Source organism: Bufo bufo, chromosome 3 (assembly GCF_905171765.1).
Source record: "Bufo bufo chromosome 3, aBufBuf1.1, whole genome shotgun sequence".
Lineage (NCBI taxonomy): Eukaryota > Metazoa > Chordata > Amphibia > Anura > Bufonidae > Bufo > Bufo bufo.
Genome location: NC_053391.1, coordinates 250546057 through 250561265, shown reverse-complemented (window position 1 = coordinate 250561265; position 15209 = coordinate 250546057). Strand labels below are relative to the sequence as shown.

The window sequence follows — 15209 nt, the reverse complement described above, 5'->3', positions numbered from 1 at the left end:
GGAACTTCAATTCCGCCACTCACAGAACGAGGGGCCCCTATGGCTGGCATTGAGACCAATGCTAGTGAGGTCAGTCCACCTCAGGAAGGAGGTAATACCCAAATTAAGCACTGTATCTAGTAGAAGTGTAAATAGTGCCTAAGGAAGGGGTTAATGCATACACCAGAACCGGTTAGCACGGACGTTATCTAGGAAAAATAATCCGGATTCATGTCAGAGTCCGAATAACTGTCCTGCTTCGGCCCGCTCGTGCGCAGTTCCACCTCTCAGCCTCTAGCCCATGGCTGTTGCAGGCTGTGGCGGTGTTGATATAAGAACCAAACTACCCCGGAGGTGGAATGGAACTAAAGGTCTGCTTACCGATTGCGCAGACGGTGCTCTATTAACCAAACGACCCAGGAGGGTGGATTGGGAACTTCCAGAGGTCCTCCGCTGAGTTGCGCAGGAGGAGAAACTCAAACAGACGCCCCCGGAGGGTGGATGGGAAGTTTCAGTTGTCCTCAACTGGATTTGCGCAGTTGGATATTTGCGCAGTTGTAGCACCATTAACCAACCGGCCTCAGAGGGCGGAATGTGATCCTCCAGATGTACCCCACTGGATTTATGCAGTTGGAGCATTATCAACCAAACGGCCCGGAGGGCGGATTGGGGACCATTCGGGTGTACTCCACTGGATTTACGTAGTTGGAGCATTATCAACCAAACGGCCCGGAGGGCGGAATGGGAATCCCTCAGATGTACGCCACTGGATTTGCGCAGTTGGAGTATAATCAACCAAACGGCCTCAGAGGGCGGATTGGGATCCTCCAGATGTACCCCACTGGTTCTATGCAGTTGGAGCATTATCAACCAAACGGCCCGGAGGGCGGAATGGGAATCCCTCAGATGTACGCCACTGGATTTGCGCAGTTGGTGCATAATCAACCAAACGGCCTCAGAGGGCGGATTGGGATCCTCCAGATGTACCCCACTGGATCTATGTAGTTGGAGCATTATCAACCAAACGGCCCGGAGGGCGGAATGGGAATCCCTCAGATGTACTCCACTGGATTTGCGCAGTTGGAGCATAATCAACCAAATGGCCCGGAGGGCGGATTGGGATCCTCCAGATGTACCCCACTGGATCTATACAGTTGGAGCATTATCAACCAAACGGCCCGGAGGGCGGAATGGGAATCCCTCAGATGTACTCCACTGGATTTGCGCAGTTGGAGCATAATCAACCAAATGGCCCGGAGGGCGGATTGGGATCCTCCAGATGTACCCCACTGGATTTGCGCAGTTGGAGCATAATCAACCAAACGGCCTCAGAGGGCGGATTGGGATCCCTCAGATGCACTCCATTGGATTTTGTGGGCTGAGGAAAGTAGGATCTGTATGCGCATAATTTATTATTTTTTTTTTTTGGTGAGGGCCTAGCCTGATATGGAGAGGAGGTCAGGAAGGGTTGTCTACTGCAATATTAAGGCACATTGTGCCTGCAGATAGAAACCTAGAGTGAACAGGGGCCTGAAATGAGGGAGGAAGTTCCGGCCTAGAAGGCCGCAAAGCCGGGGACTAAATTATCACGCCGGCCGACGGGACTCACCGCTAGTCAGCACAGAGCGTCCCTGGATCGATGTCTGGAATGCGGTCGCCTGTGTCCACTGACCGCGTAAGCCCATCGGAGGAGTAAATTAGCGTTGCCGGAGGGAAAGGAAAGAAATGAGACGGTAGGCCCGAATAAAGCCGGGGACTAGATTTTGTGGCGTCCGGCCGAGTAGGGGATCCGTTCCCAGAGGGCGGATCGGATGCGTCGCATGGCCGATCGGGAAGCCCACCCGGTCGGTCGGAAAGTGGGGGGACCGGAATAGGGCGCAGAAGGCGCCTGTTTGTAGATGGAATGGGATTAACCCTTTCCACTGAGGTGAGCTGGAGGATTCGTTACCCCCTCAAGAAGGGGCCATGTGAGGGGGACAGGGAGGGACAGTAAAACTCACCTGTCTTCATCTGTGTTCTTCACCCTTATTCTTGTACCAGCAGGGCCACCCCACTACCGCTGGCACCAGGCATCAGGGGTCCAGGCAGAGAAGGGCTGTAGAGGAGGTGGCCCTCTTGCTGGCGGGAAGCAGGGGAGCGAGGCTGCCCTGGTCCGCTTTGTCTTCTTGGGGGAGGCAGGGCGGTGGAACAGGCAACACGGGCCAGCCTCCCAGGGAGACAGAGACGCAAGCGAATCTGTGCCCCTTAACCTAAAGAAAAAATAAAATAAAAACAAAATTGTAAAAGAGCCACCCTGCTAAGCAGGGAGGTCTGCCTCCTACGACACTAAGCTAAAAACTGATATGCTCTCTCCAGGCTGGAGGGGGTATAGCCTGCAGGGGAGGAGTTATCACTTTTCAGCCTAGTGTTGCCTCCTAGTGGCAGCAGCAAGCTATACCCACGGTCCTGTGTCCCCCAATGAAACCAGCGAGAAAAGATACGTTTGCCGAGGCTTATGAGCTGAGGGGCGGTGTTCATATGCTTTGGCAAACATTTTTTATAAAAAACAAAATAATTCTGGCAATGATTTATTTATCCACATCGATTGATGTGAATGGAGAAATTGGGTTTGCCAGGGCATACGAGCTGAGTGGGTATGGATGTTGGGCGGAGCTCCTATGTCCTGGCAGACGCCTTTCCCCTCCTTTTTTTTTTTTTTGCACCTTTTTTGGCAGAGCTTTTTTCATCCACATTGATCGATGCGAATGAAGAAATCTGTGCCGTTCATTTTTTCTTTCAGCCCAGAGGCTGAACGGAAAGAAAAAAAATCTCATTACCCGTATGCTCAATATAAGGAGAATAGCAGAAACTCCTAATGCTGGGCATACATGTAATGATTGCGGAGACCCTCAAATGCCAGGGCAGTACAAACACCCCACAAATGACCCCATTTTGGAAAGAAGACACCCCAAGGTATTCGCTGAGGGGCATAGTGAGTCCATGAAAGAAACTTTTTGTCCCAAGTTAGCGGAAAGGGAGACTTTATGAGAAAAAAAATATAATATATATACCTTGGGGTGTCTTCTTTCCAAAATGGGGTCACATGTGGGGTATTTATACTGCCCTGGCATTTTAGGGGCCCTAAAGCGTGAGAAGAAGTCTGGACAGCAAAACAACAACATACTCCTATACCTGAGAGCTCTGCAGCCCATTTGTCGCTATCAGCATAAACGAATTCTAGATCTGGAGACTCTGAGCAACCCTGTAAGACACAATGGTATACTAAGAACATATACACAAAAACCCACTATATCCTCATCAAATAGTATATTGAAAAGTTCTAACGTGAGCCCATAGATACCCACCTGAAAAGATCACTCAATCAACAACTACAGTACTGCCAAAATACTCCATAAATTCATTATAAATACATAATATCACAAATAAGAAAGGGAGAAAAGAAAGCAGGCTACATGGAAAAGGCAGTACATAAATCCACTGTAGTTGGGGCATGTAGAAAATGAATGCATTATAATACCGATATAATATATCCAGTTCATAGTTCTTGTACACCTGTATATCCACTGCACAGGTCACAGATGGAGAACCAAAGAAAGGTTGGGGATGTGTATAGGAAACTAAGGCCAAATAAATACATACAGTATACATCGGCATATACATGAGGCTACTGTCACACCAGCATTTTTACTGGATCCAGCAGGGTTCAGCAAAAACGCTTCCGTTACTGATAATACAACCATCTGGATCAGTTATGAACGGATCCGGTTGTATTATCTTTAACATACCCAAGACGGATCCGTCATGAACATGCACATGCACTAGGGGACAAAACTGTACTGAACAGAACGCTCCAAAATACATTCCGTTCCGTTGCGTTCTCATACCGGAGAACAAACCGCAACATGTTGTAGTTTGCTTTTCGTCCTGGGATGCGGAGCAAGACGGATCTGGCATGACCCCCAATGCAAGTCAATGGGGGACGGATCAGTTTTATATTGTGGCAGAGAAAACGGATCCGTCCCCATTGACTTGCATTGGGGGTCATGCCAGATCCGTCTTGCTCTGCATCCCAGGACGAAAAGCAAACTACAGCATGCTGCGATTTTCTCTCCGGTATGAGAACGCAACTAAACGGAACGGAATGTATTTTGGAGCGTTCTGTTCAGTTCTGTCCCGATTGACAATGAATGGGGACAAAATGGATCTCAATACCGTAAAACTAAAACGCTAGTGTGAAAGTAGCCTGAGATTGATAGAGCCAGGTGCTTCACAGCTACGATGTCTGGCTCTGAAATCTCAAGCATGCGCCCAAATGACCATCTCGGAGCGGGGACGACCTCAGGAGATCTTCACTGTGTCAGCGCATGCACGAGATTTCACTGTCAATCTCACTGGGAGGGAAAGTGGCAACAGGGAGAGGCGGAAGCAATGCAGTGCTCCGAGCACTAGGCCAGCCCCTCAGTGTTCAATTGCACATAGCTGAAGATAAGAATTTCTCTGTATTGGTAATACCAATCGCAGAGAAAAGGGTCTCATTTACTTCACCATGATTAACCCTACCAGGCAGTGTCCCTGTATTAATAGGGTTGATCATGGTTGGTCCAGTTCTCCAGCTACAGTCTGTGTTGATGGCTGTCTGTTATCTTCAGATGGAGCACACTCTATGTACTGGTATATAACAGATTTCTAGCAGGAAACATATAGAGAACATGTGTTAATGTATTTCACTTTATTTCCAGTGCACGTCAATAATGAAAGCGCATGATCAACCCTATTAAACCAGGCATATTGCCTGGTAGAGTTGATCACGTTGATGAAAACAATACCATAGTTATGTTTGTAGCTAGCAGTGTTCCAAAGATATCATTTTTATTATTTTGCAAATTTGCTCTTTCAAGCACCAAGGTGCCGGTCAAAAGACTGGGAGCTGTTGTAATGCTCATCTCTTATCTGCGCCCCCTCCTTCCCTTTAAATGACACTGCTGGATATTGTGTATTCTTGCGCTTGCGCTGTGGCTCAGCACTCGGCAACCTGCTGCTTCCTAAGCAATGCAGATGCTGACTGTGCACACGCCGAGGACACGTCAGTCCACCCAGTAGGTGATGTCTTGCTTGTGCTGCCCTCTATACCTGTGCACAGCTGTGTGGGGTTATTTTCATATATCCACAGACTGTAGGCCTTTTGTATAGGGCGAGGACATTTCTGTACTACTAAGTCTGCCTTATGTACAGTGGATATATAAAGTCTATACACCCTTGTTAAAATGTCAGGTTTCTGCGATGTAAAAAAATGAGACCAAGATAAATCATTTCAGAACTTTTTCCACCTTTAAAGTGTAACTGTCATATTATTTTTATTGGATTGTGGTGACTAATATCACCTTGGTGGCCCTATTTCAACTTTTCACTGTGTATTCAATTACCCCTTAATTCCACATTTTTGTTCCCTGTACTGCCTACTTTTACCTGTGCTTAAAATAGGGTTGCTAGACATGGTGGAGATCTGCCATCTGCTCAGTGTATAAATGAAAGCAATATGTGGTAAGAGGACCCCTTTGTGCTGCAGGAGATTAACCCTTTAGGGGAGGGCTCTGGTTACTGACACTTTTGGGGGGCTATTGTTACTGGCTAGTGAGGGCAGGCGGGATTAGCCTCAGGGTGAGGGCAGTGGCGGCCATCTTAACTGAATAGTGAGATTGCAGTTTTAGGCAGACTGGTTGCGAAGGGCTGAATCTTATTAAATATGGGGTAAGTCAGTCTAATAGTAACTGATTCTGGAATATTATGTTATTAGTAACTACATATATGAAAATTGAAATTAGGGTCTAAGTGTGACAGTTATCCTTTAATGTGACCTATGAACTGTACAACTCAATTGAAAAACAAACTGAAATATTTTTAGGTAGAGGGAAGAAAAAATATAAAAATAAAATAATATAATATGGTTGCATAAGTCTTATAACTGGGGATGTAGCTGTGTTCAGAATTAACCCCTTAAGGACTCAGCCCTATTTCACCTTAAGGACTTGGCCATTTTTTGCAAATCTGACCAGTGTCACTTTAAGTGCTGATAACTTTAAAACGCTTTGACTTATCCAGGCCGTTCTGAGATTGTTTTTTCGTCACATATTGTACTTCATGACACTGCTAAAATTGGGTCAAAAAAGTAAATTTTTTTGCATAAAAAAATACCATATTTACCAAAAATTTTGAAAAATTTGCAAAATTTCAAAGTTTCAGTTTCTCTACTTCTGTAATACATAGTAATACCCCCAAAAATTTTGATGACTTTACATTCCCCATATGTCTACTTCATGTTTGTAGCATTTTGGGATTGATATTTTATTTTTTGGGGATGTTATAAGGCTTAGAAGTTTAGAAGCAAATCTTGAAATTTTTCAGAAATTTACAAAAAACAAATTTTTAGGGACCACTACAGGTCTGAAGTCACTTTGCGAGGCATACATAATAGAAACCGCCCAAAAATGACCCCATTCTATAAACTACACCCCTCAAGGTATTCAAAACTGATTTTACAAGCTTCGTTAACCCTTTAGGTATTGCACAAGAGTTATTGGCAAATGGGGATGAAATTTGAGAATTTCATTTTTTTGCCTAATTTTCCATTTTAACCCATTTTTTCCACTAACAAAGCAAGGGTTAACAGCTAAACAAGACTGTATCTTTATTGCCCTGACTCTGCCGTTTACAGAAACACCCCATATGTGGCCGTAAACTACTGTACGGGCACACAGTAGGGCGTAGAGGGAAAGGTGCGCCGTTTGGTTTTTGGAGGGCTGATTTTGCTGGACTGTTTTTTTGACACCATGTCCCATTTGAAGCCCCCTGATGCACCCCTAGAGTAGAAACTCCATAAAAGTGATCCCATCTAAGAAACTACACCCCTCAAGGTATTCAAAACTGATTTTACAAACTTTGTTAACCCTTTAGGTGTTGCACAAGAGTTATTGGCAAATGGGGATGAAATTTGAGAATTTCATTTTTTTGCCTAATTTTCCATTTTAACCCATTTTTTCCACTAACAAAGCAAGGGTTAACAGCCAAACAAGACTGTATCTTTATTGCCCTGACTCTGCCGTTTACAGAAACACCCCATATGTGGCCGTAAACTACTGTACGGCCACACAGCGGGGCGTAGAGTGAAAGGTGCGCCGTTTGGTTTTTGGAAGCCAGATTTTGCTGGACTGTTTTTTTGACACCATGTCCCATTTGAAGCCCCCCCTGATGCACCCCTAGAGTAGAAACTCCATAAAAGTGACCCCATCTAAGAAACTACACCCCTCAAGGTATTCAAAACTGATTTTACAAACTTTGTTAACCCTTTAGGTGTTGCACAAGATTTAATGGAAAATAGAGATACAATTTCAAAATTTCACTTTTTTGGCAGATTTTCCATTTTAATATTTTTTTTCCAGTAACAAAGCAAGGGTTAACAGCCAAACAAAACTCATTATTTATGGCCCTGATTCTGTAGTTTACAGAAACACCTAATATGTGTTCGTAAACCGCTGTACGGGCACACGGCAGGGCGCAGAAGGAAAGGAATGCCATACGGTTTTTGGAAGGCAGGTTTTGCTGGACTGGTTTTTTTGACACCATGTCCCATTTGAAGCCCCCCTGATGCACCCCTAGAGTGGAAACTCCAAAAAAGTGACCCCATTTTAGAAAGTACGGAATAAGGTGGCAGCTTTGTTGGTACTAGTTTAGGGTACATATGATTTTTGGTTGCTCTATATTACACTTTTTGTGCGGCAAGGTAACAAGAAATAGCTTTTTTGGCACTTTTTTTTTTTTTTTGTTATTTACAACATTCATCTGACAGGTTAGATCATGTGGTAATTTTATAGAGCAGGTTGTCACGGACGCGGCGATACCTAATATGTATACAATTTTTTTTATTTATATAAGTTTTATACAATAACTTCCTTTTTAAAACCAAAAAAAGTTTTAGTGTCTCCATAGTCTAAGAGCCATAGTTTTTTCAGTTTTTGGGCGATTATCTTGAGTAGGGTCTCATTTTTTGCGGGATGAGATGACGGTTTAATTGGCACTATTTTGGGGTGCATATGACTTTTTGATCGCTTGTTATTACACTTTTTGTGACGTAAGATGACAAAAAATGGCTTTTTTTACACCGTTTTTATTTTTTATTTTTTACGGTGGTCACCTGAGGGGTTAGATCATGTGATATTCTTATAGAGCCGGTTGATACGGACGCGGCGATACCTAATATGTATACTTTATTTTTATTTATGTAAGTTTTACACAATGATTTCATTTTTGAAACAAAAAAAATCATGTTTTAGTGTTTCTTTAGTCTGAGAGCCATAGTTTTTTCAGTTTTTGGGCGATTATCTTGGGTAGGGTATGATTTTTGCGGGATGAGATGACGGTTTGATTGGTACTATTTTGGCGTACATATGACTTTTTTGATCACTTTTATTACCTTTTTTGGGAAGTAAGGTGGGCAAAATTTTAATTTTCTCATAGTTTTTATTTTTTTATTTTTATGGCGTTCACCGTGCGGGGAAAGTAACATGACCGTTTTATAGATCAGGTCGTTACGGACGCGGCGATACCTAATATGTGTAGTGTATTTAATTTTTTTAATTTTTATTCAGTGATGAATGTTTTTTTTTTATCTTAACTTTTTTCACTTTTTTTCACTTTTTTTTTGACCCAGACCCACTTGGTTCTGGAAGATCCAGTGGGTCTGATGTCTGTATAATACAGTACAGAACAATATATATTGTTCTGTACTGTATTTTACTTACACTGAACAGATCTGTGCTTTTAGCACAGATCTGTTCAGCACCATGGACAGCAGGACGCCTGAGCAGGCGTCCTGTTGCCATGGGAACCCTCCCCGTCTGCTCAGAACTTCGCAGACGGGGAAGGGTAAGCACGGGGCTGAGGGGGGCTCTCTGGGGGCTCTCTCCCTCTCCATCGGGGGGCTGCAAAGGCACAGCAGCCCCCCGATGGAGAGGGAGGGAGCTCCCTGACCGACGACAGTTAACTTTTTCCATACAGCGGTCCGTACGGACCGCGGTATGGAAAGGGTTAAACGGCTGACATCTGCACAGATGTCAGCCGTTTATACCAGGGTGCCAGCAATGTGCTGGCACCCTGGTATAACCACTAGAAGCCAACGATCGTTCATGGGGAGGCGGGCGGGGGATCGCGATCCCGCCTGCCGCACCGCCCGCCTCCCGCAACGCCCCCACCGCATGCGACACCCCCCCCGCACCACCCGCCGGCATAAAATCGTGCAGGGGTGCAGGGGGGGGTGAAAAATATAGATTATAGGCACTCAAAAGTTTCTGATCCCCGCGGTCAGGGACCGCGGGCATCAGAAACTGCAAAAAGCGCAGCAAACCGCAGGTCTGAATTGACCTGCGGTTTGCTGCGATCGCCGACACGGGGGGGTCACATGACCCCCCCTGGCGTTGTCACAGGATGCCGGCTGAAGGATTTCAGCCGAAATCCCGTTCCGTTTAACCCCTCGGGCGCCGGAATACTGATTTCAAGTTAGGACGTACCGGTACGCCCTGAGTCCTTAAGGACTCGGGAAATAGGGCGTACCGATACGCCCTGCGTCCTTAAGGGGTTAAGCAATCACATTCCAAATCATGGTAAATAGGAGTCAGCATACACCTGCCATCATTTAAAGTGCACCTGATTAACCCCAAATAAAGTTCAGCTGCTCTAGTTGGTCTTTCCTGAAATTTCTTAGTCTCATCCCACAACAAAAGCCATGGTCCACAGAGAGCTTCCAAAGCATCAGAGGGATCTCATTGTTATAAGGTATCAGTCAGGAGAAGGGCACAAAAGAATTTCCAAGGCATTAGATATACCATGGAACACAGTGAAGACAGTCATCATCAAGTGGAGAAAATATGGCACAACAGTGACATTACCAAGAACCGGACGTCCCTCCAAAATTGATGAAAAGAGGAGAAGAAAACTGGTCTGGGAGGCTACCAAGAGGCCTACAGAAACATTAAAGGAGCTGCAGGAATATCTGGCAAGTATTGGCTGTGTGGTACATGTGACAACAATCTCCCGTATTCTTCATATGTCTGGGCTGTGGGGTAGAGTGGCAATACGAAAGCCTTTTCTTACAAAGAAAAACATCCAAGCCAAAACACATCTGAAGTCTCCCAAAAGCATGTGGGAAAAGGTGTTATGGTCTGATGAAACCAAGGTTGAACTTTATGGCCATAATTCCAAAAGATATGTTTGGCCCAAAAACAACACTGCACATCACCAAAAGAACACCATACCCACAGTGAAGCATGGTGGTGGCAGCATCATGCCAAGGGGCTGTTTTTCTTCAGCTGGAACTGGGGCCTTAGTTAAACTAGAGGGATTTATGAACAGTTCCAAATACCAGTCAATATTGGCACAAAACCTTCAGGCTTCTGCTAGAAAGCTGAACATGAAGAAGAACTTCATCTTTCAGCATGACAACAACCCAAAGCATACATCCAAATCAACAAAGGAATGGCTTCACCAGAAGAAGATGAAAGATTTGGAATGGCCTAGCCAGAGCCCAGACCTGAATACGATTGAAAATCTGTGGGGTGATCTGAAGAGGGCTGGGCACAGGAGATGCCCTCGCAATCTGACAGATTTGGAGTGTTTTTGCAAAGAAGAGTGAGCAAATCTTGCCAATTCAAAATATGCCATGCTGATAGACTCATACCCAAAAAGACTGAGTGCTGTAATAAAATCAAAAGGTGCTTCAACAAAGTATTAGTTTAAGGGTGTGCACACTTATGCAACCATATTATTTTATTTTTATATTTTTTCTTGCCTCCACCTAAAAGATTTCAGTTTGTTTTTCAATTGAGTTGTACAGTTTATAGGTCACAATAAAAGGTGTAAAAAGTTCTGAAATGATTTATCTTTGTCTCATTTTTTACATCACAGAAACCTGACATTTTAACAGGGGTGTGTAGACTTTTTATATCTGCTGTATATTTACACCTAGAAGCGGGAGCACCAAAGCCAGGGCATCCACTTCCGGGTAGATTGACGTGTCCTCGGAGCACACTCACTCAGAATCTTGGCTGTTTGGGAAGCAGCAGTAGATCGTGAGAGCAGGTGCGAGAATACAGGACTACATGAGATGTCCAGCCCTGTCAAGGAGAGAGCAGAAAGGGGATAGGCGTTACAACAGTGGTGCTCCAAGCCTCCTGACCGGCCCCTTGATGCTTGAAGCACCCAATTTGCATAATTATGAAAACATTAATACCTTAGAAACATTGCAGGCTACAAACTTAACTAAGGTATTTTTTTAAACCGCATCATCAACCCTACCAGGAATATGTCTGGTTTAACAGGGTTGATTATGCCGAGAGATGTGCTTGAACGCAAGAGGCACATGAACGTGAAGATCTGCATGTGTCACCCGAAGACAACTGGGGTTGCTAGGCAACATGCTTGGCCACAAAGTAATCATTACCGTGTCTTCAGCCAACCAGGATTTCACTGGAGATTCTTGTAATTGCTTTCTCCCCTGATCAATGCTGTCTATATCAGGGCTCAGCAACCCACTGCATTCCAGCCGCTGTGAAACTACAACTCCCAGCATGCACAGTTGTTCAGCTGTGCTTGTAACTTTATAAAGAAGGTATGATCCCTTTGTGGCATCATGTTACCATACTATATTCTGTAGGGCATGAATTTGCACAGCGGTAACTGCTCCAGAACAGCCGCCCACTGACTGGAATGGAAATACACCGCAAAAACCTTAGGGTAAGTCTCAGATTTTTGCTGAATTAAAGCCGTAGGAACATGCCCTTAAAGGGGTTGTCTCATTTCAGCACATGGCATTTATCATGTAGAGAAAGTTAATGCAAGGCACCTACTAATGTACTGTGATTACCCATATTGCCACCTTTGCTGGCTGGATTTATTTTTACATCACATTATACACTGCTCGTTTCCATGGTTACGACCACCCTGCAGTCCAGCGGTGGCCGTGCTTGGACATCATAGTAAAAAGTGCTGGCTTCTCTGGTGGCTAGGACTGTGGGGACGTGCATAGACACGCATGGGCAGCAGCTCCTGTCCTGGCCACCTCATATCTGCTCTGCAGCAGTGGTCTGTAACCATGGAAACGAGCAGTGTATAATGTGATGGAAAAATGAATGAAGCCAGCAAAGGAAGCAATATGGACAATCACAATACATTAGTAAGTGCCTTGTATTAAAAGGCTATTCCCATCTGGGACACTATCACTTGGATGCCCCCAATGTCTGATAGGTGCAGATCCTACCTCTGTGACCCGCCTTATACTTTGAATGGAGCCTTCAAAGTGCTGGCATGGGTGGCCGCCCCCAATCATTCACTCCTATGGGAGCACCCAAAATACCTGAAGCAGTGCGCTTTGCTATTTTCAGAAGTCCCACTGAAATAAATGGAAGGCGCATGGTGCAAGCCCAGCGACCGCGCCATTCACATCTATAGGGCTGGTGGAAATACTCCTATAGGAATGAATGGAGGGCGGTCACTCTGCGGGTCCCAGAAGTGAGACAACCGCCTATCACAGCGATATCCCCCCCAATGTCCAGGATGGGAACACCCCTTTTACTGCTGAAGTGAGGCTCCCTGGCTGGAATCCATACTATACACACACAGTCTCCGGGAAATCTACATATACCTGATTCCTACGCCCATTATCTGCAGGAGCTTCCCTCCTACTTCCTCAGAGCAGTCTGACGCCCAAGTACAGCCCTCTTCACACTGCGGAACGGACAGAAAACGCATTCTAACCTCAGAATCCTTGCGCTGATTGCGATTATATTCTCGCCCCTTTCCCGGCTGAGGGCTCCCGGCACCAACACCCCCGACACCGGTTCTCATTTTGTTGTTGACAGTCAGCGACCCGGAGGCCTCCATCTTCAGTAGAACACACCAACGTAGCCCAAACTATCGCGATAACTAATTACGTGACACGCATCTGGTGGAACGCAAGCATTTCCGTACATTTGTACGTACAGCATTCCAGGCGGGCGCCAAGAGATCACGTGATCGACCTCCCGCTGACATTATGACCTCGTGACCATGCCAGGGTGACGTGTGCTAGTTCAGGACTGGTACAGGGTGGACCCGTGGAATTGGATAGAGGCGTATAAGAAGAAATAGCCCTCTCCTGCATGCAATAGGGTTATGTTCACATGGGACTCTTTTTCACGCGGCACTTAGTGTCCCATTGTTTTCCAATGGTGCATAGGCTTTGCTGTTCATGTTTTTTTGTTGTTGTTGTTGCAGTTAGTGACATGTCAGGTAATGAATCGGAAACCCTGTTATATTAGTGCCATGTGAACCAGATTTATCATTGGGAGTATTTTAAAAAGTTGCAAAAAAAAAGTTACAAACTCACTCCAGTAGAGGGTTAATGTAAAGAAAAAAACTGGAGTAGCAACTCAAGAAAAAAGTGCAAGGTTTAGGTCCCTTTCACACAGGCAAGAATTCCGCGCAGGTGCAACGCGTGAGGTGAACGCATTGCACCCGCACTGAAACCGGACCCATTCATTTCTATGGGGCTGTGCACATGAGCAGTGATTTTCACACATGGTTGCTAGGAGATGATAGGGATGAGCAACCCCATTAAGGTCTAATCACTGTATTATTTTCCCTTATAACATGGTTATAAAGGAAAATAATAGCATTCTTAATACAGAATGCTTACAAAAATGTGGCTTGAGGGGTTAAAAATAAATAAAAAATGAACTCACCTCATCCTGTTGTTTGCGCAGCCGGCATCTTCTTCTTTCTTCTTCTTTCAGGACCTGCAACAAGCCCTAATGCTGATTTATAATACAATGTGCCTCCGCCTGACCTTACTTCTACAGAATCATACTGACAGCTTTTATGTCAGTATAAGGCCTCATGCACACGACCTTATGTATTTTGTGGTCCGCAAAAAACGGATCCGTAAAAAATACGGATGACGTCTGTGTGCATTCCATATTTTGCGGAACGGAACAGCTGGCCCCTAATGGAACAGTACTATCCTTGTCCGTAATACGGACAATAATAGGACATGTTCTATTATTTTAGGGAACAGACATACGGAAACGGTATGCACACGCAGTTAGACCTCTTGCACAACACCGTATGGCTTTTTCAGTATTTTACTGTCTGCAAAAAACGGATCCGCAAAAAATACGGATGACGTCCGTGTGCATTCCGTATTTTGTGGAATAGAACAGCTGGCCCCTAATAGAACAGTACTATCCTTGTCCGTAATGCGGACAATAATAGGACATGTTCTATTTTTTTGCGGAACGGAAATACGGAAACGGATTGCACACGGAGTAACTTCCTTTTTTTTTTGAAGATCCATTGAAATTAATTGTTCCGCATACGGTCCGCAAAAAAAACGTAACGGACACAGAAAGAAAATACATTTGTGTGCATGAGGCCTAATGCTATGCGCTCCTGCAAGACAAGCCGTGTCCACAATGGAGGATCACGCTCACACACAGAGTGCGATTCCCGCAATGGACTCGCTCGTGTGAAACAGCCCTTAACCCCTTAAGGACCCTGCCATATTTCACCAAGGACCAGGCCATTTTTTGTGTCATTTTATGTGGTGATAACTTTAAAACGCTTTTACTTATCCAATCCATTTTTTAGATTGTTTTCTTGTCACATATTGTACTTCGTGACAGTGATAAAATTGAGTCAAAAAATGTAATTTTTATTTATAAAAAAAAAACAAATTAACCAAAAATTTAGAAAAATTTGCAACTTTCCAAATTTCAATTTCTATACTTTTATAATACATAGTAATACCTCCAAAAATAGTTATTACTTTACATTCCCCATATGTCTACTTCATGTTTGGATAATTTTGGGAATGCCATTTAATTTTTTGGGGATGTTACAAGGCTTAGAAGTTTAGAAGCAAATCTTGACATTTTTCAGAAATTTTCAAAAACCCAATTTTTAGGGGCCAGTTTAGGTCTGAAGTCACTTTGCGAGGCTTACATAATAGAAACCACCCAAAAATGACCCCATTCTAGAAACTACACCCTCAAGGTATTCAAAACTGATTTTACAAACGTTGTTAACCCTTTAGGTGTTCCACAAGAATTAATGGAAAATAGAGATATAATTTCAAAATTTCACTTTTTTCGCAGATTTTCAATTGTAATATTTTTTTCCAGTTACAAAGCAAGGGTTAACAGCCAAAC

At 44.4% G+C, this 15209-nt stretch overlaps 1 protein-coding gene across 1 annotated transcript in view; it reads right to left on the bottom strand.

Moving 5' to 3' along the window:
* STRIP1 (striatin interacting protein 1) overlaps positions 1 to 12921 on the bottom strand; it is a 52932-nt gene extending 40011 nt beyond the window's left edge. The window contains exons 1-2 of the mRNA XM_040424095.1: positions 12781 to 12921; positions 3151 to 3220 (exon numbers count right to left, since the gene is read on the bottom strand). Coding sequence (XP_040280029.1) covers positions 3151 to 3220; positions 12781 to 12906 — 196 coding nt within the window. The 5' untranslated portion in view covers positions 12907 to 12921. The remainder of the gene's footprint in view (positions 1 to 3150; positions 3221 to 12780) is intronic.
* Positions 12922 to 15209: the final 2288 nt, after the last annotated feature.